This window comes from Dermacentor albipictus, chromosome 1 (genome assembly GCF_038994185.2).
Source record: "Dermacentor albipictus isolate Rhodes 1998 colony chromosome 1, USDA_Dalb.pri_finalv2, whole genome shotgun sequence".
Classification (NCBI taxonomy): domain Eukaryota; kingdom Metazoa; phylum Arthropoda; class Arachnida; order Ixodida; family Ixodidae; genus Dermacentor; species Dermacentor albipictus.
Window position 1 is genome coordinate 26,751,220 of NC_091821.1, and position 25,772 is coordinate 26,776,991.

General features: G+C 48.6%; 1 protein-coding gene across 2 annotated transcripts in view; it reads left to right on the top strand.

The window, feature by feature from the left end:
- The window catches only part of LOC135909410 (protocadherin Fat 3-like), a 347,250-nt gene that overhangs the window by 237,436 nt on the left and 84,042 nt on the right, over nucleotides 1-25,772 (top strand). For both annotated transcript variants that reach the window (XM_065441351.1, XM_065441352.1), the window contains exons 12-13: nucleotides 18,121-18,294; nucleotides 19,147-19,281. In XM_065441351.1, the coding sequence (XP_065297423.1) occupies nucleotides 18,121-18,294; nucleotides 19,147-19,281 (309 nt within the window). The remainder of the gene's footprint in view (nucleotides 1-18,120; nucleotides 18,295-19,146; nucleotides 19,282-25,772) is intronic.

Consider the following 25,772-nt stretch of genomic DNA (forward strand, 5'->3'; position numbering starts at 1 on the left):
CGGCCGCTGCTTGTGCTGGCCGTGCTCGTATAACGCAAGATATACCCGTAAATTACTCCTTTACGACTAACGCGCCTGTTTTTGTTTATGGTCGCCTTCCTTTCTTCGTGCCCCACTGCTCTTCTGCGAGCGCGCGTGCCGCGTCCGCGGGGGCGTCCTCCACGCTGCGGAAGAAGAGCAAAAGAATACTGCCCACGGGTGGTCAATCCCGGGGAAATGGCCCAATAGCTCGCCTCAAGTTGGCAGCTATATAGCCTCCTTAGGCTGCTCCTGTTCATAGCCCGCGCGCGCTTCTTTCTGCTTCTTTTCGCCACGCACGAGCCATAGCTGTAGCCCGACTCGAAACTGTTATAGATTTGATGGCTTTTCGCGCCGTGCGGGGAGAAAAAGAAAAGGAAAAAGAAGAAGCTCGCGACGCTGGAACGATCGTGCTATGGCCAGCGGGCAACTTCGCTTCACTCTTCGTCACTTTTTCCCTTTGCGTCTTCTCGTGCTCCCGCGTCGGCGAACGCGGACAACGTTGTTTACGCGCCGAGGGTGTCCGCCCTACCTCTCCCCCGTCCCACTTTTGATTTTTTTTTCTCGCCGCCCTGAAGCGTCGTGTGTTGTGAAACTCGCGCGCGTTTACTGCCGATAAAACACGGATTTCATATCGTCCTCGTTGGCGGCGCGTCGCGTATAGACACGCAACCCTAACCTAGGGGCCTTCTGATTCCCATTTTCGCCACCGCGGCGGAGAAAGAAGACCAAGAAAGTAAAGGAAATGGACACTTAAAAGGAAGGCACCGGAACAAGCGTCCAGGAGAAGCGTATGATATATACCGGCAGAACAAGTCAGCGCCACGCAGTGTATACCCCCGGTGGCCCTCTGGCGTATATTTCTTACAGCCTGGCTGATTCCCGCGGTACATAAGGGCGGCTTCGACATGACTCGGAAGATGCGACGCTGAAACTGCAGCACCTAACATACGCAAAGTGTCGGTGCCCAGGCATAAGCGGACAGCGAAAGGTTGGACGTCGACGAACTCTCCTGGATTTTTGTATCGCGCGTATGTATGAAGACGTTATGTCGAGCAAGCAGTATACGTTTGCAGAAAGGTATTAAGGCAAGCTGTATTATAGAAGCGCTGGCAGAGCGAATAATTCCTAAGAAAAATGTAATCGGTACAGGATGAGCGGAGATGGCTTGATCCCGGATCTTCTGGAGGGACAGCTCTCCCCAACTATCTCTCCTTCGTTGCCGCCCTATTTCCCGCGTATATTTCGCCCCATCGTCACTGTTTGCTCTTGGTGGCCACGTTGGCCCACGTGGTCTAGCGGGCAGACATCGAGGGCGGCTACACTACGGTCTCTTACTTTGGCTGTCTTGGGACTCTCGATCAATACAGCGAGCAAAGGAAGATCGCCGCTGGTGATTCCTTTCCGCGCGCTTCTTCTGGGGAATGGCGCGCTGCGTCACAGCTGCATGCGGTGCTGCGCGGGAGGCCTTCTCCTCTCATCCGCCGGCGCGGGTCGGGGTATGCCACGCCGGAGCCATGGCCTGCGCACGCGCCGCTGGCTCGGGATGTCAGCAGCGCCTGACGCTGACAGCGTCACCCGCAGCACATCCCTGTCGACGCAATGTTGTTGTCCTTATTTTTCCGCCTCGATCGCCGCCGACACGGGTCTTTGGTCGCCAAGTAAAAAGTAGGCTGTCCGTGGCTGCACCAAGCACGAAAACCGACCACCACCATCCCCTTGGCGACCCACCAGGGTGATGAGACAAGAACAGCTCGCAGAAAAAGAAAGGAAAAGAAAAAGCAAAAAGCAGTGTTCACCATGCTGGGAAGCCTGCGCGATGTTCTGCCCATTCTCTTTCCTCCGCTCTTGCTTCTTCGTGGGGATACGCCTACGTATCGGGTCGTGCCTGCCCTTCCTTCTATACTCGCCGTCCCAACCTTCTTATTTTTATGTCCGTTCTGCGCTTTGCTCGACTCCGCGGAGGAGACCTTCCTCCGCCGGTGGGCCTGCTTGTCGCCGCCGTGCTCCCATGTTGACGTTTGCCTGCAATCTTGGAACAAAGAGCCGTGTTTTGCCTCCCTCTTCTTCTCGTCCCTCTCGTGGCTTTCTTACTGGTTCCGGGAATCGCTTTGTTTTCTATCGACGCCTTCGTTTTAATTCTGTCTTGCTTGTGTCTGATCTCTATGGCTCACTGACATGGTTACTGCGAGAGCAACTAGTTTCTTTGCTATAGGTACCAAGAAGAACCTTTCTTTAGAGCTCCCTCCGCCGCCCCGCCACCGAGTGTAACGCGACCCGTTTCCTTGAGAGGCGCCTTACAGGGCCCTTCTATCTATAGATTTATTTTTCTTCATCGCCGATGTCTATCTCGTAGCAGCACACTGGGCCTGCCTCCCACTGATGAACATTGGCCAGCTAAATGTCAGGTCATCGTGATCGGGAACACTGAGAGAAGAGCGGTAGTACATGAAAGGACCTAATTATTGCAGACCTCGGCGAGGTAAATGCAACGAGTGCGTTCGGATTGTTGCGCAGTACTTTTTCCACAGGGTACCGACGAGAGCTTCACTTCAAGGATTGAGCAGCGCGGATGTGCTCGCTAACTCGGCATTGAAAGAAGTCGCCAGCAATGTTCCGATGTCCGAACCTGAGCTGCTTGACGCGGCGATAGCAAAAACTCCACGCAGTTTGGTTTTGTTTTCTTACATAAGGTGAGGGAACCAAATTGCACTCGTACATGCGTCGTCGAGCAATACCTGTAGCTTTGAGATATTTGCACACACGATCGAAGATGATGATAGCATATTTGTACAGTTCAGCTGCGTTGTTTACCCAGGAACCACCTAACGACGAGAAGGTTTCCATTTAGCTCGAAAATGCGCCGACATCGCCAGCAACTTACGACATTGAGGATTATATAGTGAGACGGGTGAGCTAGTACCTATTTGTTCTGAAGAAAGGCGCGTAAAATGAGGGACAGGGTAAACAATGAAGGTAAGGCGCGTGCGCTGAAGGCCATTGAGCGTTTACTGAGACACGCAGCAATGTACAGGAGCAATATACGTGGACGTCAGGTCGCCCCCTCGTTTACAAAACGATGAAAAAATCACCTCACGAAGCGTGACTACAGTCGATGAAATCTCCTCGTGGCTAATAAAAAATTTACTTTCACGTTCGGCACTACCTTGACTAACGCACAAGTTCCCCGCTATGATATAGGATGTGATAGGCCACAGTGATTGCGCTTGCGTCGTGGTTACGGTTACGCGCCAGATAACTTGCTTAATCTTTTGCGTAAACGTGTTAGCGCGTCTTAGTTAACGCCGGCGTCGGCATCCTCGTGTACTGCCTTCCATTTGTATACCTTGATCTCTGTTCCTCGCGTATTTTCTAGAATGAATCACGATAATAATTAGTTACCTTCCACAGGAATGTCACTCAAGCGAATTTAGTTAAGCTATACACGCAGGTGCAGTCTTCATCATTTCCAAGTTCACAGTGTTCAAAAGCACGGAGTATATTACTGCTGACGAAGCAGCAGTGCAAAAGGCGATCGTTTTCGCTAAGGAACTGAAAACTCGGATTACACAGTGAAGGGTGGAGGAAGATAGAGTAGAAGCTCATGTTTTATGGTATTATGAGCCTGTTCTATAAAGCTTTCTTTGCGTGATGCGGATGCTGGAAAGCAGTACATTTTTTAAGTACGAATTCCGGCTCACAAAGGCATGAAGAATCGAGCCCTACACTTTTAGGTAACGTGCGCCGCCAGTTGTATTCCGGTTTGAGTCCGCCGTTGAGACACGGCTGCGAATTATTCTACTAACATGGATGCAATCGGTACAAAGGTGAATAAAAAAAAATGCCACCAAATATGCCTTGAACACATCCATGTTGGCATGCAAGTGAGCATGAAGACTCTCAGGTATATGCATGCCCTTGAAAATCTTCATGTCACTGATGAAAATAAGTTCTAATTATTAATGAATGTGAGTTCTGTATATATATATATATATATATATATATATATATATATATATCTTACTTTATATACTATTTACCGTACATTGAAAAAAAACCTTCTTTACCTCAACTAACCTCCAGCACATCCTTATTTGAAGAGGTCCGCTTCCGTTTGTTCCTCGCATTTGAAAATTTTCTAAAGTAGGCATGCATACTTCTTCAGAAGCTTACGTCACTTCATTTCTAGGCATGGCTTAGTGCTGTATGAGTGTGTTCAGCTTATTCTTCAGGCTGTAATTGACATAAGGTTGCTTTTTTCTTTTTATATACGCCCTCATACAAACGCACAGCGTATGGCGTTCTTTCATAATAGCTCGCAACTAACCATCGAAGAACCGGCATAAAGACCCCTCATATACGTCTATGATCCAGGGCCCGTGTTTACAAAAAACGTTCTTACGATAGGAGTGTTCGTGAAAGCAAGTGTCAGCCAATCGTGATGTTGGACATATTATTAATGAAGGCGGCCGGCCAACGACAAACACCTCTTACGAACAAACAGCATTCTTAATGCGACCGAAGGTGTGTGTGCATGTCGTTGTATATATATATATATATATATATATATATATATATATATATATATATATATATATATATATATATATATATATATATATATATATATATATATATATATATATATATATATATATATATATATATATATATACACATATACGTTCTTTAATCGTCGGTTGATCGCGCGAACAATTGCGCCAGTGTGCACCAGTTTAAAGAATTGAGCTTCTATGCATACGTATATACGTGGACGCACCACGCGTTTCCCTGTTCCAGTGAACGCGCTTTATGGATAAGTCTCAGCAGCTCGTCGTTGGCCTCATTCTGCTTCAATTCATATTTGTATTTTAAGTTTGCTTCTTATCTCGTCCGCACGGTTAATGAGACGTTGAGTCAGGGCTCGTTTAGGCCGGCAGTCGGGCAAGTCATTGGGACGGTATATGCATAGCCGAGGCATGGCATATACACCGACCAGTCCAGGCAGAACTCTCTCGTATAGCATGTCTCACCACACCATGGTAATTCTTATCTAACGGCGACACTTGTACGAAGAAAATGGGGCATACAGAGATGTGCGAACACAACAAACACGATAAGTTGCCCGTTACGCGACAATTAGCTTCGGAATCACATCAGACGAGTTGCGAACACGCGTTAAAAGTGTTAGGCGCGTACATTTTTTTTTCCCTCTCGCTGTTTTGTTTTCACCTCGGCCTTGGCGATTCTCTAATCATCCCGAGAATCGCCGAGCCCCGCAGCACGGGCGCTCGTTGGGCGCCGGACAAAGCCGAGCCTTCCTCGCCGCCGTCCTCATCAGCTCTGTCCTGGAGCGCCCGGTTGGGGGGCGCCCCTCCACGATGCGCTCGTCGCCTCCGGCCTCCCATCTCTGTCTTTTATTCTGTGAGCCGGTAATGACACACAAGCTCGCTCGCACGCGTGGGCAGTCATACAAAGCGCGCCAGCAAAAGTGGGACATCATTACTGCAGTGACGAGAAGCGTCTCGGAGTTCTGGCTCTGGTCTGCGTTCCGCCTGGTGTTTTTGTGCGCCTCTTGCGCTTCTGACCACGGCTTCCGGGATCAGACCGGAGGGCGGACGTGGGAGCGGAAGAACCTAATAGCGACAACAACAAAAAAAAGAGCTTCGAGCCGGAGAGAAAGGGAGACGTCGAGCGGCTTGATTGGACGCAGGCAAACCACGGCTCGTGACGCACGGCGTGGCCTGTCTGTTTTGCATGTTTTGTACGCTTAGACCTTAATGTTCGCACCCAGGCTCCGACGCTGCTATATTTCTTACGCGGCGAAGCTGCGGTAGCTGCATCTATGCCCTCCAGGTGAACATTAGCAGCGCGGTCTTAAAAAGCTGCACAAGCGGAACCCCTTCGTACATGGCATGCATGTGCACGGTTAGCCTTCGTTATGGCACATGGAGAAGAAGTATACGATCATCGGGGAGATACGACACGCGCCAGAATGTTGCAAGGCTAATGGCTGCCGAGTACGAGCATTAATCTCTGCTGCGGGTCCTATACCGTTGCTGCGTCGCAGATAGTGGCACGTGGTATCAACCGTAGACAGCACGCCCTTCGCTGGTCCGTGATTCGCGGGGAAGGCGTGTAAAGAGCGACAAATGTCGTTAGTCTAGATATGACTTATGTGAAATCTAGAACCCATATACGCGTATCCGCGGGAAACGTGATTAATTATCGTGAGTGACCAACTCGTCTATATATATATATGGTTGCTTTTGAGTTATAGTGAGGGCAGAATTCACGACACACCAATTTTTGTAGCGGCCCTTGCTTCTTTTTTTTTTTTCTTTTCTGGCACTCAAAGCGTCGGGTCACAAACCTCCCCTCACTTCTCAGAGGCCTAACATCTACTTGGCGATGTTTCAATGAGCAGTATAGATTACCGCAGTGCCTTCAGTTCTGTCTAAACACGAGCTTTCATATCTCGTATCTGTTTTGCTTTTCAAGTTCATGATAATTTTTGTTTCGTTTTATTTCTCCCGTTCGCGACGACAGCCAGCTGCTGCGTCCGATACTTCGTGCCTCACGTTATGGAGGTATAGCTCTTTCTTACCCCCCCCCCCCCTCCCCCATTTTTTTTCTTTTTTTGAACACTGCTTGCCTTGGTCTATCATCATTTACATTTCGGAGCTCACGAAACTCTCACCGTCGCCGCGCGCGACTTCTAATGCCTCCTTTGTTTCGGCCAAGTAGCGGGGAGAAAAATAAAAACGGAAAGTCGAGCAACGCTGAACGAGGATATCATTTTCGCTCCCGTGAGCGAATTGTGTGCGCACGTACAGTACAGCCGTCCTCGCTGGCAGCCGGGAGCAGTGACCGCAGGGAAAAAAAAGAGAGAGCATCCTGCAGGCATCCGTTCCACTGAGTCGCCGAGCCAGATTATCTCTCTCCACCGAGCGCTGGACGGACGTTGACGGAAGTCGGCCGGAACAAGTCGATTCGGACGGCGGGCGTCATTGTTCGTCCACGTGGACCCCTGTAACTACCAGACAACTCTAGCGCCGCGCTGCCAGCAAAAAGGAAGCGAGAACCCACGCAGGAAAACCCTAAAATGAAGGGACGAAATGACAAAAAGAAGAAGAAGATGGAGGAAATAGCGGCAGGGACATGGCGGAGGGGGGGGGGACCTATATAACATAATGAGTTGGCGGCCATCTCCCGGAGCGCTGCACATCCACCGTTAACGCCGGGCCGACTCATCGCAGCCCCGCGATCAGAAATCGGTCTCAATGAATTACGCGAGGGGGAGAAAGGGAGAAAGCGTACAATCGCAAGAGAAAGCGACGGCGAGAAACGGAGCAGAGACCCGCTAGATGGCCACGGTAAATATCGGTTCGCGACGCGGCCGGCAGACGGCATTGAAAGGCCGGAACAAGGCCGTTGCGTACAGGGCGCCCTACATAAAAGACGATGCCGAGAGCAGCAGCATATGACGAAGACGACGGGATGGAGAAAGAGACAGAAATGCCAAATGGCCGAAACAACAGTAGAAAACTATTTCCTCCTGTACGTGATGTGCGCGAAAAAGTGACTCTGAGGAACTAGACAATGGTCGACGACAAGAGGACTGAACCAAGAAAGCACGAACAGCAAAAATGGGTGAACAAGGAAATGAGGAGGAGAAAAAGAGAGAAAGAACGAGGGAACGCGGTAAATGAAGGAATGGAGCTAGGAACTAAGGGAAGCGGAAAAAAAGAATGTTCTAGAGCAGCGCTGTTTTCGGAGAAGACCGCGCGGCCTGCCCCCTTCCCAGCGTGATCGACAGAGACAGACGACGCTGTTCCCGAAGAACACGGCGGCCAGAGTCAACACGACCACCCCGCCGTGGCCCGGCCGGAGTATTTTCCTCGGGCGGCCTAGTCGGGACGGGCGCGATAATGCGCCCAACGACTTCTTTGCTCAACTTTCCATCCTTCCCCTCGCATGGCCGCTCTCCCCCTTCCCGCAACTCCCTCAATTTCTCGATCCTATATCCCGTGCCTTTCGGGCTTTGCTGTTTTCTCGACTCTTCTTCGCCGTGTTTATTTTGTCCCGCCCTCAGTAACGCGCGACACGAGCCTATCGTAGTTTAATCTAGGGCCTTACTGCTGCTTGGAAGAACCGAGCGTCGTGGAGAGCCGAACTGACAGCCGGCGGACAGAAAACGGGATCGCACCGTGGAGGTGTCGCCGCACACGCCTTCCTCCCGGCCGAACCCCTCGCCCGCCCCGTCCCGTGGTAACTGACGGCTCCAGCTTATGTGGCTCTCCGCCCGTTGGCAATAATCGCGCACGGTATTAAATGGAAAACGGCGCTGCTCGAGAAACAAAAATACACTGGTTAGCGATCGACCTCTCGCTGTTTTGTACACCTTGTTTTCTGCTTCGTCTGTGTTGGCTTACATTTTCGCGCAACGTGTCGAGTGGAAGCGAGGCACGTTCGGAAAAGAACGTATCGCGGAATGCGGTCTAGCTTAATCGCCGTCTCATGGCGAGTGCTATAATTGCGATACTTTCGCGGGGCTTAATGAGATTTTGTGTTATTACCAGTTGTACGGGACTGTGAACGAAAGGAACCGTAACGCTATTTACATAAAGAATCTAACTATTTGGAACAAACGGTGAATGTTGCTCGGCAGTTATTGCTCTAGATGTGGTCGGTACAGGAGGAAATTCCACACGTGGCATTCGACAGAAAATGTTGCACGGAGCGAATACGCCTGTAAAACTCGTTTCCCTTGAAGCGCACGAAGTGCAGATAACAGAACTGGGTATTCAGAAGATGCATGCACTCGTATGGTAAACCCCTGTTTCAGATTTCGTTCATTACCTCTCTATAGCCAAGAACACCGTGCGCGATGGGAAAAAAATATTTTGAAACTGAACAAATATGCAAGGCAAGGTATGCAACGCAAAAAAAAAGGATTCGCTTTTAAAGTTAGCCTATACTGTATAGCCGTGAGCAGCGTTGGCGTTAGCTTTTGCTGTATTTGGTGATTCATGCTCTCAAAACAGCTCAATGTCTTCTTTGAAAGAAGTGCGGGGGCTTTATGTATCCTTCGTAGACTTTTTGCAGTATCAAGACTAGCTATTCTAAGCAAGAACGTATCCATATCACAAAAATGCAAGCCCTCTGCAGTGGCAGTGAGGCTACATCTGTTTTCGAGCAGACTGTGCACGTTCAGTAACGCAGATAAACCAGCATTACAGACGTTCACTCGGCACACAGATTGCTGCCTGAGTTGTATATCCACTCTAGCCGTATAAGAGCTGCCTTCTCCCCTTCCTCCACACACGCAGAATGCCGCAAATAACAATAACAATGGGCGTTTATTTGCGCTCTCTAGCACACTTTGTTTGTTCTTGTATTGTGTGGAGGCCTTTCTTCTATTTATTCTTCGTGCACACTCACGAAGCTCACGAGCTTCGATAATAATTTAATCCACTTAACGGGTATAGCTCAGCCAGTTTTGCCCGCACAACGTGCAGCGTTTTATCGAAGGCCGCTACTTCGTGCAGCAATTATGGCGGCTGCAGCGCGGGCATTTCGATAGGCTTTGTTGCACCCCTGTTAGGCAACGTGTCTGCGACAATCTGCAATCGTACAGAAGCTACGGCGCTGGGGGAAAAAAAGCAAAGAAAACAAATGTGGGACAATAACAACCTTCGGCTGCTTAATAACTCTGCGCGGAAACGTTACCCACACAGAAAGAAAAATGGTCAATATGCACACGCAGCGCGGTCAGGAGACCGCTTGCCTGCTCGTACAAGGCGTGCCTGCTCCGTCTGATAACTGGCCCAGCACACTTCGGTTTCGCTGAGCGTCCACGCTTTTGCGAGAAGGAAGCGGCTGGGCTCCGGGCGACGCCTCTGGGCTGCAGCGTCGCAACTGTACACAGCCTCGGCTTCCCTTCGGCGAAGCAGTGGGTGCCGTGCGCCAGAAATTGCGAGCTGGTTGTGTCGACGAGCTGTTGCAGAAATGGCCGCCACGCGAGCGCGAATTCTCGCTGATTTACATCACCCCGAGACGGGTCCCGCACACCTCACCTCCCTGTGGTGCAAGAATGCTGGAGGCAGTAAGTGGTAGATGACTCTACAGGGACACTTGGACGAGCTGCGGCACGGCCTTGTGTAGGTCACGTGTTATGCGCTATCGCCCACAGTTCTTTGAAATGTCTGCTACGAGAAAAATCAATGATCGGGTTTGTAACGCACAACAAGACACGGCGAAGTGGGCGCGCAAAGAAACGACAAGTGAATCCGATCGCAACGTGGCTCGCTTTGCAGCGCCCTCCACGCAGCATGCATGCTTCGTTACTCTATTGACGAAGGCCACACTGAAAATCTGATCTGCGCTTTCCGTGGTGGGCACCGGAACGCCCGCCAGTCTTGCTCAGTCATACGACGGGCCAGAAGGCGCTCGCTATATAGAGATAATAACTTGCCTTCTGCCAACGCGCTCCATCCGCGAGCGCAAAATATGCTTGTTCGTTGCTTCGGGTTACTTAGTACATGGCCATTAGTCAGGTAAGTGACTGACTAGAACTGAGGGAACTATTCGTCTTCTCGTGGAAGGCGCGGACAGAGGGCGTCTTGGCGCGGTACCCGATAGGGTGCCTGAATGGTCTCTCATTCGCCGCAGGAGCGGCGGCGAGGGATAGACCATGCAGGCACCCTAGTGCCCGACACCGTGGCTTTATTGGGACGCCCGAGGGCGAGCGCTGTTTCGCCTCCTCAATAATTCTTGCTCCGTGCCCTGCCACAAGTAACGCGCTGGCTCTTACCAAGGGGTTGATCAGGGGAATGTGTCAGTAATGGAACGCCCCGCAATTTTGGCAATACTTATCAGAGCACGCTCCGAAAAGTGAGGATATGGTTACAAGCAGGCTGAGAGCACTTCCCAAAACAAACATTTAACTTCGACGCTTTCAGTGACACAAAGAACTTCTAACTGCGCCATTAGATACTGGCACCGTTTTTGGAGCTCACGCTTTGCACTTCCTTATCAACCGACCGGGCCACCGGGCTACCAGTTTTCTCGATGAATTGATAGGGCGAGTACGCAAGAATATTCCATGCATTCGTCAAGGAAGCGCAGTCAAAAAGAAAGAGACACGCTTTCCTTTTTATGCCAAAAGTGTCTGTTATCTGAAAGCCTCGTTCAATATCGCATGCGGTGTCCGTGCTTCTTCCAGACATGGCTAATCTTGGCGCAGCTAGTTGAACACGTATAATGCGTACACGGGCAAAGAAAGTACGAGACATAACTTCGAGCAAAATTAATTAGTTCCCCTATAACAGTTTCACTCCGGGGAAAGATGTAAGCTGCATGAACGGGTCCCTTTGCATTTCTTTCTCTTGCGCCCCCCGTCTCGAGACCGTGTCATAAGAGAAGGCGGCCCGCAGCAGCAAAATTAGCAAACCAACTTCCTCTCTCCAAGCTTGTCTCCTTTCTCGGGCCTCGTCGAAGTGACAAGCCTTCAGCGCTGGGGACTGGCAACTGGGGCCCGCCTCTCGCTCCAAATCTTCGCTCCGTTGCTTTTGCTAGACACGGGCACCGCTGGACCGCCCAACTGGCGTGCGAACAAGTTTGTGCGTTCGGCTCTGTTCTGCTCCCATCTTCACTCCCCCCTTCCCTCGCAGCACTGACAGGCCCTTCTCGCGAGCGCTCGTAGCAGAGGCAAAAAGAGTGAAGGCGCAGGGTCCACCCGTCTTCCAATTTTGCTGGTGCACGCGACAGGCGCGTCTCATATTTGCTCGCGCCACTGAAAGGCAGAGCAGCCCGCGCTTGAGTCTGTCCCCGTCTTTGTTTTGTTCGTGGACGCAGGCACTTCTCGATCTTTGCCGTGTTTTGCTTCCTTCCTTTTCTCTTCGCAGCTACAGCACCTTCCCGCGCTTTTCATATATGTATGTGCGGGTGTACAGCGCATGCAACGTAGGCAAAACGTCCTCGAGACAAAAAGAAAGATAGAAAAAAAAAAGAAGGGAACATTGCGAGCGGAGGAAACGGACGATATAGGCATATTGTCATCCCGTCCGTCCCCTTTCAATGCGTTTGTTCGAAACTGTGTGCCTTCTCCGAACGCACATTTCCTCCCGACTTGAGCGGCAAAACGAAACAGCCGCGTGGCGTGCGCGATGGATGCTGGATCGCGAAGTTTGCGCTGCGTCTCCCCCCTTTCCCAGACCTCTCTTTATTACAGCAGGTCGCCATAGGAAAAATTTAATTAGCGCCGCTGCAGCCGGCAAGTTGAGTAAATATAATGTTTCTTATTCTCCCCCTTTGGGTGGCTCTCTTCCTTTATAACACCCCGTTTTTCTGTTCGTTTGTGTTTTTCTCTTTTACACATTTGCCAGCGCATTCACTCTATATCCTGTCTTCTTTCCCGAGGTTTACTTCTCCGATCGTGTATACCTTTATAGAATAATTGCAAGGCGTATCGCGTCACACTTCTTCTTTTTTTTTTCTGTCCCTCTCTCTCACTCGCTGCCGCTTTCCTACTCAGTCCGTTGTCAACAACGCCTGCGTGCGTCCAGCCGTGACTGGTGCGTGCATGCCTGATTAGCGTATGTTTTCTCTCGTGTCAACCGAACGTGGCACGCTTGTTGATTCCATCCTCCGCTTGAGTGCAACCGGATGAAAGAAAAAAAAAAGCTTTTCGCGTGGGACCGATCGCAGCTACTTTCGAATGCCACCCGAGCAAACTTTCACCGTGCATCCAGCGGCCGTGCCTGTCCTTGTAATACCTCGTCGATGCCTGGCTGAATGCAGCCTCGCTTATAAGAGTGTGCTGCTGCATTTTCTCTCCACTTTTACCTTCTATATTCCTTTCCTTCTTTTTCTTTTCTTTTTCTTTTTTGGAAGAAGCATCAAAGAGAAGCTAGAGGGGAAAACTTTCGAGCCGTCTTAAACAGCATTTTGTCGTCGCTGGTACGGGTGTTTTGAAATCCACTTTTGCAGCTACATGGAACGGCCATTCGCTGTGATGTGCCAGTCGCATTTTTTTTTCTCGACGTTACTTTAAGCAAAGATGGACGTGTTTATGAGCCCCCCGTGAATAATCACCGAATCGCGATAATTTATACCGACGAGCATTGGCGACTCACTAATTAGTGCGACGCTCCGCGAAAACTCATAAGCACAAAGGGGGAGGCCCTGTACCTATTATGGCGTTCTTATATACAGGCTGTTTCAGCGAACACTTTCAAGATTTTTTAAAGGTTGTCTGTGGCAGATAGCACAATTCTAGTTCATGAGCTGGTCTACTCGAAGAGGTGTACATTACTTGCACAAAAAATTCAAATGCATACTCGACTAATCAACGAAAATTCACTTATTTATTGCTAAATTAATTACCGGTTACTTTATTATGAAAACGTCGTTTTGTGCATTGAAGCACAAAAGTAACTGGTGCGCCAATGCATTTCTCTACAAAGTTCGGGAATTGTTTCGAAACTGGTGTCACCCTGAGAATTAGTTCCAAGTGGATCCCTCCGCCTTGCGAACTCCACGGCTAGAATTTGTAAATTGCAGCATGGGCCATAGGGTAATTAGTTAAAGAGGTAATTCGTAAATCTTTTTCATTAGTCGGTCATGCATTTAATTGTATTGCGCAAGTAATATCCGCCTCTTCGAGTAGACCACAGGTAACATTTCAAAATGTTTGGAAGTGTTTGCTGAAACACCCGGTATACTTTCTAGTCCTCTGAGACTGGCGAAGAACAGGAACATTATACTCTATATTTGTGTGCTGTCGGCATATCGTACTTCGTGTGTGAGAAATGGGGAGCTAAATTTTCTATTTACGCGTTAATGTATTCATCAAAGTTCATTTCAAAGTTGTCGTTTTTTTTTTTTACCCTGGATGGGCGCGGGAAGAAGTCCGCCTTTACATTAAAGAAAAACGTCGGCACAACCTCAACTGCGAAAAAAAAAATGAAAACAGTAAGCACTACCGGCTCCCATTACGATGAATATTTAAAGCAACCGACGGCGATCGACATCGCTTTCATGGCGCTAGGTCGTATATAGACGGTTTCACTCGCGCGATAACAGCAGCGAGAGAGCGGCCCCGAGAAACTTCCGGTCACGGGACTCATCAGCCTGCTGCGCCGGAACAGAAAGCGTGCTTTTAAGTTCTTCCAATATGCGGAAGTTTATATTTAAGTTTTGAGATAGAAGACGTAAGCATTACGCCATAAGAATAATACATAATATTTATCGTATAACTTACGGCAATCTTGACTCGTAAAATGGTCGTTATGTACAGAGGAAAAGTGTTGAACATCTGCGGGCTTAGATTTTAACGCGCTCCTCGGTATAGCGGCCGATGCTTTTCTTGCTCGCTACATTTCGTGGGCTACGTCAGTGAGTAAAACCGGAAGCCTAGCATCACTGCTTGTAAACAGGGAAATGGTCTATATAGACACGGTGGTACACATGGGTGGCGTGTAGCTTCCTCCTACCTACGTCAGTTACCCGACACTCTTTGTAAGCCAGACAGTCTAGTACTGTATGGGTCGCAAAGTGGTCCCCTTGTCACATCCCTCGTCGCACTCTCCAGAAATGGTGAACGAACTCCGGGCGCGTTGGAAACGAGCGCGCGTGCCACCACCACGCGAAGTTTCGTATTCACTTCCATGACCCGGGATCCAGTGCAGTGTCGCAGAGACGCGGCGAGCTCCCGCGCGTCTGCAGAGCATGGTATACGCACGAGAGAGACTGCGTGCCGGAACCTGCAGGCGCGAAACGCGCGCTGCAGTGAGCCGACGGCGCGCGTATAGCCGCCGACGTGTGGGGCCTTCGTGCTGGTTTAAACCCTGGCTACGGCCCAGGCTGTCGCTCACAGTTCCCCGAGGTCCGTTACGTAAGATGTAAGTTGCAATTGAGTCGCACAGGAAACCGAGGGCGGTGGTTAAGTGAGCGCCGCCCCCTACGCCGGTTCGCGCGGGCACGAAGGCCGGACAAATGTAACTGCTATGTCGCCCCCTCAACCCCCCCCCCCCAAAAAAAAGAAAAAAACGAAATTCGTACATTTCTCAATGAGCGCTTCAGATGCTCCTGTCACTGATTGTTACTGAAGTTCCCTGTTTTGTCGAAATTCCGCTGCTGCAAAAACTTATCTATTTTATTTTTTGCCGGTACGTTTGATTTGCCACATGTATAGTAGGAAAACGTCGGGAAACTTGAGACTGCGTCCATACTTCAAGAACAGTAATCTAGCTGTCAGCAAAGTTAGGCGGACAAGCCATTTGCTAACGGCTGAGCTTTGAGACTCGATTGCGCTCTGAGAAGCCGCGTAAAAAATGTTCTGTACAAGTGTACGAAGTAGTAGCCAGAAATATGAGTAAGCGCCTTCACAGCTTACCCAACATAAATAAAGACAAAGATATAAAATATAATGGTGGATATTATTTTGTAATCTATAGGCTGTGTGCGCTGCGCCTCTCTCGTTTTTGTTTTTTTTAATGTTCAATATAAAAATTGCACCGCTCCAAACGCGTAGCGTATGGCTACTTAACAGCACCATCATCGATCATTACAAGGCTTCGTGATAAAAGGACAACATCGACTCAGGGCGGATATATTGTTAACTGTAAAGTGGCGATTTGCCGAGATACCGTTTTGTCAATGATGATTTTACAAGCGTCCGCTATCCTTGACATGCTTCTTTCGGTAAAGCAAACCAATAAACTGCATGCAGCCTTGTCTCGTCAGCACAGTGCATGAATTCCTTACTTATTTTTGTTTTACACCAGAACGTATAACATGATATGTTGTCGTAAATAGCTTTTTTTTTTTAATCATGGGGTTTTACGTGCCAAAACCACTTTCTGATTATGAGGCACGCCGTAGTGGAGGAATCCGGAAATTTCGACCACCTGGGGTTCTTTAACGTGCACCTAAATCTAACTACACGGGTGTTTTCGCATTTCGCGCATAAATTGTTACTTGGGACAAGTTCTAAGTGAACTCCACAGAGGTGCAGCGAGTACCTTGTACACATAGGCGGTAACTTTAAAGGTATCGCAAATTAGCATGCTCGTTTACGATGTGTGTTGGCTTTAAATTATTGAAAGTGAATAGCAGAAAAATAAGAAGAAACAACTACAATTAAACATAGTATTTTGAAATAGTTTAGACAGGATACATGTAAAAAGTGTGCATCACCTATTATTCTTATTTACGCTGTAACTCACGGTGTTTAATGCAAGACAGGCGTTCTGAGCAATTAAATTAAGAATGTCGGATTTATATCCCAGTGCGCAGAAAAATCCAAGCCCATGCACTTTTATTGCGGCAGTTTTCAAAGGGTATAGTATGTCCCGTGACTACGCGCCCACAGAGTGGTCTGCGTTCTGCATAAGTGTATAATTGATACTACAGCGTCGCGCTTAGGATTTTGCAGAATATGCATACGAGGACTCGCTGCGCCAGGCGGGTACAGTGTTCTCGTATGCGCGAACAGAGCAATATTCATAAAGGAGCGTTAAGGAAGAACATTTAGTTTAGATTGCTAGAGCATGCGTTTAAATCTCTATGCGGCGTTTATTTTGCAAAATAAATAAATAAAATAAAGTTGATGATTGGCCGAGAAAATGAAGACCTAAATTTGCTCCTTCTTTGTGACATCAGTAAGACGTCACGAATTTAATGATATTTTCGCGTATTTGGTCCGCCAAATTATGCAGGAAAGGTTCCAGAAAGCTCTCGCTTTGGGTGTTCGAACGCAAGGCATTTTTTTTTTTGCTCTTTTAATAACCCAATAACTCTGGGTGAACGCTATCAAAATCTGCGTCGTCATAGCGAACTGGTGCAGCAGTTTCACATTCTTGCGTCATTTCTGGCTTACCAAGCGCCTGCTCGCGCAAAGACTAGCCTAATGTTCCTGCTTAGTTCCTTTAAGCAAGAAGGAAAACAAAGAGACAAGGAGAGAAAGAGATAGAATACAATTGTGAAACGTCTTTTTGGAACTCACCACCGCTGAACATGAAGGCGCTTTTCTTCACTCTATAACGAAGGTGCCGAGAAGGAAGATGCTAGTTCACTTCGAATTGGACACAGTCCGAAGGGACAGCGTCCACTAGCACGCAGCTTAACGAGGGCGGCAGAGGGCGAAGATGTACCTTACAAAAAAAACACGTACCCTTATTCCCATATACGTATTCAACAAAATGTGGTTGGCGTTAGAGGACGCGGACAAAAAAATGGGGTACAGGACACACGAAGCGCTACTTGCAAATAATTTATTCCGAAACAGAACATGCACTAATCATACAAGGCATGGTACGTTATGCGCAGTTTCAGTGCACGCTATTCTTCAGGTAAGCAATTTCTTTGTTGGATAGCCAGAGGCACCCAACAAATTCAGGCATGCTTACAGAATCTTCACCAAACTGTGTTATCGCCGCGCAGGCTAACCGGACTAAGTCTGGTTAACCCCTCCCTCTCCCTATTCAACAAAGAAATTGCTTACGTAGAAAATAGTGTGCACTGAAAGTGTGCATAACGTACCATGTTTTGTATGATTAGCGCATGTTCTGTTTCGGAATAAATTATTTCTAAGTAGCGCTTCGTGTGTCCTTTACCCCCGTTCTTTGTCCGCGTCTCTAGCGACAAGGCCATCTTGCAATGCATTATCTACTCGCCCAAACCACCACCGGGACCGTATGCTACAGACATGCAATCCACAAAAAGAAAGAAAAAAAAGAGACAAACAAACAAACAAGCAAACAAACAAACACCAATACATGCTCCGACACTGTTGACAAACTATACGTCTGCGCGCCTATATGTTTACCTGTCGGTATATACAAACATTTACTTGCAATAGCACCCAAGCGCTTGGCAGATGTTTTACATGCGCTCAAGAAGAGCTTCATTACTTATATTCGCCGAATAGGCAACCACCTATACGTTCACACGAGTCACGTACAGGCACATCAGTGAACGAGAAGTTACACACAGCTCGGGTACGCGTTGGCGAGAGAATTGTCGCGGAGAATGTTCGCCGTTTTGCTGCGCACCCTGACCTGACCTCCCACTTTTTCTCTCTTCTCGTGTTCGCAGGCGACACAGATGGACAACTCGCTGCGCTACGCGCTGACCAAGGTCGAGGTGTCGGTGATCGACATCAACGACAACGTACCCGTGTTCGACTACGACATGTACAACATCACCGTCATGGAGAACCTGCCGCCTGGCTTCACCGTCGTCCAAGTGCATGCCATCGACAGGGACACGGTGAGCGCGCAGCGCCTGCCTCTTCTGGCTCCCGCGTCGCTGAGAACTAGAGCGTCCTGTACGCCAAGCGACAACCTCTCGGTAAATTGTCGCAGAGCAATTTTCAGGACGTTTAGATTCCTGAACGCTTCCGCCCCGTATCCCGTATACGCACACAGATGTTGCCATGGTAGCTAATGGAGTACTCGTACTTCACATGTATTTACAGCCAGGTCACATTGCTAATAGCCAAACATGTAGGAAGAATATCGACAACGTTCGCTCGGGAGCGCGTATAAAACAAACCCCTATACCCGCGAACGGCGCGCCTCTACAAATTCCCGCTGCTCGTCGCCAAGGCAAACTTGAAATTGTATATTCTATTGCAATGAATCACTGGTCGCGCGCTTCGGGTATGAAAAACACATTTTCATTTCTGTTGAGATTTTTTTAAAAGGCTTTCACTAGAAATAAGCGTTAAATGGCTGCATTTCAAAGTCTTGGAATAATAACTATGATGTGGCATCTTTCAGAGATTGTGAGGCGCACATACGCGTTAGAGACTAACTAACCAGCGCCCCTTGTTAGCCTCAGCGAGCACGTCACTAAGAGTCACCATGACAGGCAATTGTCTCCACCCCAGGAAGTTTCATTCAATTTCAGTTAATGGTTAGCCCATTTTCTTCCTGCGAATAAGAGTTGGACGCTCGGTTTTTGCTGTTCTGCCGAGAAAAATGTGCTCGCGGCGTTTGCCTCCATGTATACTTGGGGAATAACTATAGGCCGAATGGCGTAAAATCGCGCGCCCTAAGAATGCGTCTACGACGCGCGAGCGACGTGATCGGTGCTGATTTCGCGGCCTTTTTCCCGCAGGGTGAAAACGCAGACTTCCTGTACCATTTGGTCGACGAAACTGGCGGCTTCTCGATCGACGAGAAGGAAGGCTGGATCCGTGTGCGCGACCCGTCCAAGATGGACCGGGAGAAGGTTGACAAGCTGACCATGAGGGTGAGTGTTCCGCGTTTTCGCCCTTGTTTCGCATGCAACGAATACTGCGCGCTGCGAGACGACGTTATCGCTGCTGCCTGACAGGAATGTCAACCGTTGGAGGAAAATGATGGCGGAAAGGGAAGGCGGCGGGTGCGACTAACCCCTACTCCCGACGCGCCTGATTGTTTCTCTAATCTGAGAGAGAGAGAGGAAAGACTATCGACTCTAATACGCGTAAAAAGTAACGGTATTTTCCATTTCCTCTCACGTAGCTGAGAGAAAAAAAATTCGAGCACGAAACATTTTCTTATCAATCGTTATGTTTGAGTTTTGTCCAAACCCTGGACATCATTCATCTGCGCTAGCGTCAATTTTTTTTTGGAGGGGGGAGGGAATGTAGTCTAAATGGTTTAATTATCAACACTTTGCAGTAGTTCAAATACTTTATTGTTGTATATTTTCGTTTCGGGCAAGTCTATTTTAACGAACAGGTGGTGCGATTTATATGAAGAGCTGCAATGTATCATAGGACATCATTGTCTTCAATGTTTTTCAGTTGTAGAGGAAAGAAATCGAACTTTTCATAAAGTGCATATTTGCATGTCTTCAAAGGTGCTTTGTATTAGAATATATACGAACGTGTTCAGTATTTCGATGGAATTATAAAATTTTGACATATATTACAAAATAAAGCTTATTCACGTGATTCGAGGGTCAAGAAACACAAAAGGTACAGCGATGGTATACAGAAACAGCAATAAAGAAAAGAAAGAAAAGAGTCCGCCACTCCCTCGACATGAGCCATAAGTACGCCCCTGGCGGCATCAACCAGCTTTCAATAGCGATTCTCGTTTGGGCATCGAGATAATCAGAGAGCACTGCGAACTTCCTGAAAAGCGACATGGCGGAATAAAAGATAATGAAATGTTAGTTCAGAAGCAAAAAAATTGCACTCCTCTTACTGTTTTTGACATACATAAAATGTACATTTCGTGTGTCGCATGTAATCGCATTCATCCCTAAACAGAAAGGAACAAAAGCATTTACGCGTATAGCAAAAAAATAAATAAATAAAAATGATCGGTTGGAAGGTACAGAAACTTGGTAATCATGGCAACGCATAATTTTGGTTGCGAAACTGAAGCTCGAAACAGAGATCACAAAAGACGCTACTGATTAAACTATACTGTGACTACCGCAATGCACAAAGGGAAGAAAACGACGTGGCTGTTGCGCTGGTCCAAGTTTTCCAAGCTACTCCAACTTTGCTGGCCTTCGACACTTCCATGAGTAAAATGGCGCAGTGTATTGGGGGCGAGGACTTACGGAGTCGCCATCTGTCGGAAGCGCCTCCCTTGCATAGGTGCATAGTATGAGGGATCACGCGGCGCGGTCCTCATAGATTTGGCTTACGGCGCTCAATAAAAACACCACGCGGCAGCACTTCTGGAGATTTCTATACGTACTCTCAAAACGAAGGAAGTTTTTTACTGTCAAAATAATAATCTTGGGCAAACTGAAAGCACAGAATCGTTTACAGACGCTATCTCTTTGCCGAATATGTACAGTGAGCGCCACTGCGCGTGATGGCCGCGATGGAGTCTCCCGAACCGGCTCCCTGCGTGAAAGGTAGGGAAATGCTGAGAGTAAACTATGTGAAATATGTTCTTATAGTGGGCTGTCTGTATAACTGAATGGAGTATAACAGAATGAAGACTCAACTCAGCGATCGCATGGGTTCGCAGCGACCGACTGCGCGTCTGCATGAATATCGGCGCACAATGTTTTGATTTCACTGCGAGCGCGTTTTCGCATCATACCGTGAGCTTAGGGCACAGAATATGAGCATTTGATGGTACACAAGCAACCATTCTTGCGTGGACGCTATCAGAGCTGTTCAAAAATAATGTCGTTATAGAGACTTCGACGCCTACGGCGACTTTGATTTGCCGTCGTGACGATTCACTCTTTTTTTTTCTTCTAAATTCTGGGACGTATTAATATTATTTCTCAAGTTCCGTCGCACTGTATGTTAATCGGTCTTCTCAGCGTGCGATTTCGTGCTGCTTCTTTCTCGTAATCCAGTACATTATTCCATAACACAAACATGACCATGTGCCATGCCTTTCTTTAATGTGCTTCTTACCGTTCCCTTTCCATTGCAGTGAACTTGCCAGAATCCTGGCAGTGAACTTGCCATTAACAAGTTCACAGACCAGATAAGGCGTCATAACATTAGCCGGGCAGCGTCTCAGTGCGCGTTTTCTGCTACTCACCGAACATAGCAGTCCCGATGCCGTAGCAGAAATATTCCTCGCGTCTATATGCTTGCTGCATACCCGAGTTGTAGCCGATGGCTGTTTGCCGGTTCTAAGTTTCGCGGGCCAAGCTTCACGGAGCTTCTTCTCCTGCGGCTACGTGTGATTAAGGCTCACACAAGGCTCTGTTGCGTACGTCCGACACTGCGGTGCCGAGCAGTAGCCTACCATGCTGCACGCCTCCGAAGGCAGCCACCACCTATTATAGTGCTTTCAAATGTTGTCAAGCTGACACCCAAGGCGAGTAAGCTTCACCGCTTAATCAGAACCGAAGCGCACGTGGGACTTTAAACTTTCGTTTTCAGCTCGCTTCGGCGCTTCCAAAGCAGCCGACGCGGTCGCTGTGTCCATGTGTTCCCTCATGCCACGTGTCGCCGACGGTGGCGCAAGCTTTTCCAGTGGTGGATCTCGCCCCCAATACCTTCGAGTCACAGAAAATTCAAAACATTTGCCAGAGTACGCACGCGACTAACGTCAACTCGTTTATATTGAAGAATAGAGGTCATGCGGTGGTGTTTGCCGGCCAAGAAAGAAACAACCGCAACTGTGGATATGGTTCAAATACTCGTGTTTGTATCCTTATACGTCCTTCGACTCTATTCTGCTCATCTTTCAAGTAAACACATTCAGTGAGAAACAGTATAAACTGTATGCGCCACTAAAACAAATAAAACGCCGCCATTATTATCTATCCTCTGGGAATTTTCTCAGCGCGCGGTGACTGGCTGAGAATAGGTGACGCGGATATAAGGCTGCGCTCACACGGCGCACAGCTTCCGATTCCGCTATACCTTCGAGCGGAGATATGTTTTGCGCCGGATGTATAGCGCGCCGGATCAAAAGGAACCGTTTCAAAACGAACGCGCCCATAAAGTGGCCCCCGTGATCCTGAAAGAACATAAATTCTTCTGCCGGAACAACTATTTCTTCCCTCAAAAGAAGTATACGGGTCGCATGTGTCGCCAAAATGGTTCGCATGACTTCCGCACTGCCATGCGCTATATACAGAACGGCTGGCGCTGACCGTTATGCCCTGTCAATTTGGGTGGGCTATAGAGAGACGCTGCAGCTAAATCTAAATAATGGTCGGTGCCCCGTGTAACGACCATATCGCCAATAACTGCATCTGCGTCGCTTCGCACTTCCTGCTCGACGGTAGAACTGAGTGCTCAAATCCTGTTGCCCGGCCTCCGTTAATTCTCTCCGCCATCGTTCTTTTGTCCTTGATGTCCACACGACGGGGCACCCCGATATTGTTGCGCCAACAATTTCGCTAAAACGTATTGTTTCGGTTGCCACAGCATCCCAGGAATCCTGTTGCGGGCCGATCTTACCAGCTATATAGAGTTATTGCGCAGAACAAGCATTCTAGAATAAGGTTTAATTTTTCAGCCCGTCTTTCCCGCTTTCCTCGGCAGCACCACATTCACTCCCTTTTCTTTATATTTATTTTCTTTAATTCCGAGCGGCAATAGAATCAGCATAAGTTCGACAAAGCAGTCGTTGTGGCATGGACAAAGTTGGAACTCCGACTCCCTTTTGCAGAGTTCTATTGCATAACCCCTAAGCGCGAATTTTCACGCGCTCCGTAAATTGGTCCGAGTTGCGTCGCAAATACAGAATGAAATAAAGAGAGAGAGAGTGTGTGTGTGAAACGAACACTGGCAGAATAAAGTATTCACGAGAGAAGACTGGCCGGAAGAAATACCACTCGCATTTTTCAGCCGTTTTCAGCGGCGCTGCTTTGCATTTTGGCCTGGGAGTTGAAAAATGCACACTTGCTTTGCTGGTCTAGCAGAAGTTGCCGCTTTACTCTTTGCTTCGAGCTATACTTTATTTGCCTCAGCAGCACCCCCACCGCCCCCAACACCACCACCACCACCACCGTGACGCTCAATTCATATTTTCGTCCCTCAAAACGCCGAGGTCACGCGCCCGGAGACCACTGGCCCGCCATGGCCCAACCGTGAGTGATCGCGCGCGGGCGAGCATGTTTTCCTGGCCTCCAGCAAGCGGCGGCCAATTTGAAAGAGCGCGCGCGCCTGTATGCGCGAAAAGCGCCTCGCCAGAAGAAAGCGCGCACGCTTTTTTAAACATGCGCGCAAACATCGAGCGAGAAACTACCCTCGACGTCGAAGTGGGTAGGGTGGGCACAAAAATAGAGCAGATAGGCGTTGGGGAAAATGTATGGGCGCCGCGGTCTGCGGTGTTCGTTCGGAAACCCTGTGATGGCTTGCCGCTGTCCGTCATTTTGTAGGGAAATGCGCGTGGTGACGGAGCATTTTTTTTTCTTGCCGGAGTCACTCTTACATAGCAAGAATATATATATAGAGAGAGAGAGAGAGAGAGAGAGAGAGAGAGAGAGATCTCATGTAGCCGCACGGGGAAGAAAAATTTGAGTATGCGCTTTCATTTTTCATCTCGGCCGACGCGCACCAACTCGTTGCGCTCAGACAAAGCGTTTTCGGGGCTTTTGTTGACAGACGCGCGGGTCCCTAAATGTATATGTATACATGAACGCGCGCGCGTGCACGCGTTTTCGCTCGCTCTCGAGTATCGCGGGGCTGTATCGCGCGCGGCGACCATACACATCGCTCCCCTGACAGATGTCCGCCTCAGCTCACTTCGCGAAATGAGACGGCGCAGTTGCGCGCGAACGAAACGGGAGCATGCAGGGTCCGCCGAGTCGCATTGGCATTTCGACTTGGCGTCGCGGCCCGGGGCCAGCGGTCCCGTGCGCGAGTGTATGCAGGCAGCGAAAGAACGCGCTTTTTTTTTTTTACTTTCTCTCATGGTGCCTTCGCAGGGAGAGTGCGGCCGCTGTGAGAAAGCAATTCGCCGAGCAATGGCCGTCTCGCTAGATAAACACACCCGCTCAAAGTGCTCTCTCGAAGACGCGTCGTTGCACCTTGTAGAGCCCGCATCCATGCTCACTGCTATAGCATTAATTTCGACCACTCCTATACGCGGAGGCACCACATCCTGTACGTGGCGACAGCGCCGCATCGCGCTTTCACGTCGGAAGATCACTCTTTTTTTGTTGTTGTCGTTTCGTGCACTCGCTCAATGAGAAACTTGCGCAACGAAGTAGGAAAACGCGTGGATGTCACAATGGCGCTCCACTTAGTCTCTGCAGAGCTCGTCCCGCTGCGTATGCACGAGCCCATGCACTCGGGCGAATGATTTCAGCAATAAACCGCAACTACCTATTTATTTATTTTTTCATACCACTTTCATGTGTGTGTGGGTTCGGGGAGGTTGGGGGGGGGGGGGACTGTGAATATGTTTTGCAACACCTCACTTTAGAAAGAATGCAAAAAAGCGAGACTAAATCAGCCTTGCTTGATAAGTTATTCTTTAAAAACTCTCTTTGCACTTGCTTTGCGGAGAAAGGGTGACTGTTACTGAAGAAATGGAAGGGTAAAATTATCGTGCTTGAATTTCTAGCCGGTGCGTCAGTGTGACGGCATTAGATTTCAATCTTTTTCTTCTTTTTTTTTGTATGCGCGTGTGCATTTATGTCGTTTTGGCGCAGCGAAAGTTTTCAAAAAAGTGGCTAGGCTGTGTATCTGGTTCGCTTAGAAAGCAATGTAATAATTCTTTACCAGTAAAAATAACCATAGAGCCCAGTGAGCGCTGTCAGAATACATGACGTCAAGGCAGGAGGTGCAGGCACATGAGTGCGGTGTCGCCACAGTCTTTCGCCCTTATGCGTTTTCTTTTCTCTCTCTCTATTTTGTTTCCGTTCTTTTTTTTTTCCTCGTTTACCAAGCACGCTCTCAGGGTAAGGGTGATGGTTTTCTGTTGAAGAAACGTATTTTACTAGAGCAGCTTAATACCTCTTTATGGTGCCGCTTTAAGCGCGAGTTAGCAAAAATCTAGGCCCGTATTCACGAAAGGCTCTTACGTTAGAACTGTCCTTAAGAAACCTTCCGGCCAGTCCTGATGCTGGGCATATAATTAGCGAAACCGACCGGCCAGTGGCAAAGAGGACTTACGAACAGAAAGCTTTGCGAATTCGACCCCTGATGCGTTGGGAGACGCTTACGCACTTGTGAAATCTTTACACATGCCAGTGAATTAATTTAGACGACGCAACACTAACTGACAGTGGACGGAGAATTACTTTGCACGACAACGCGCGCAGCATCACGGCTTGTTTCGAGACAAAGAAGTGCGGGTCATTAACTT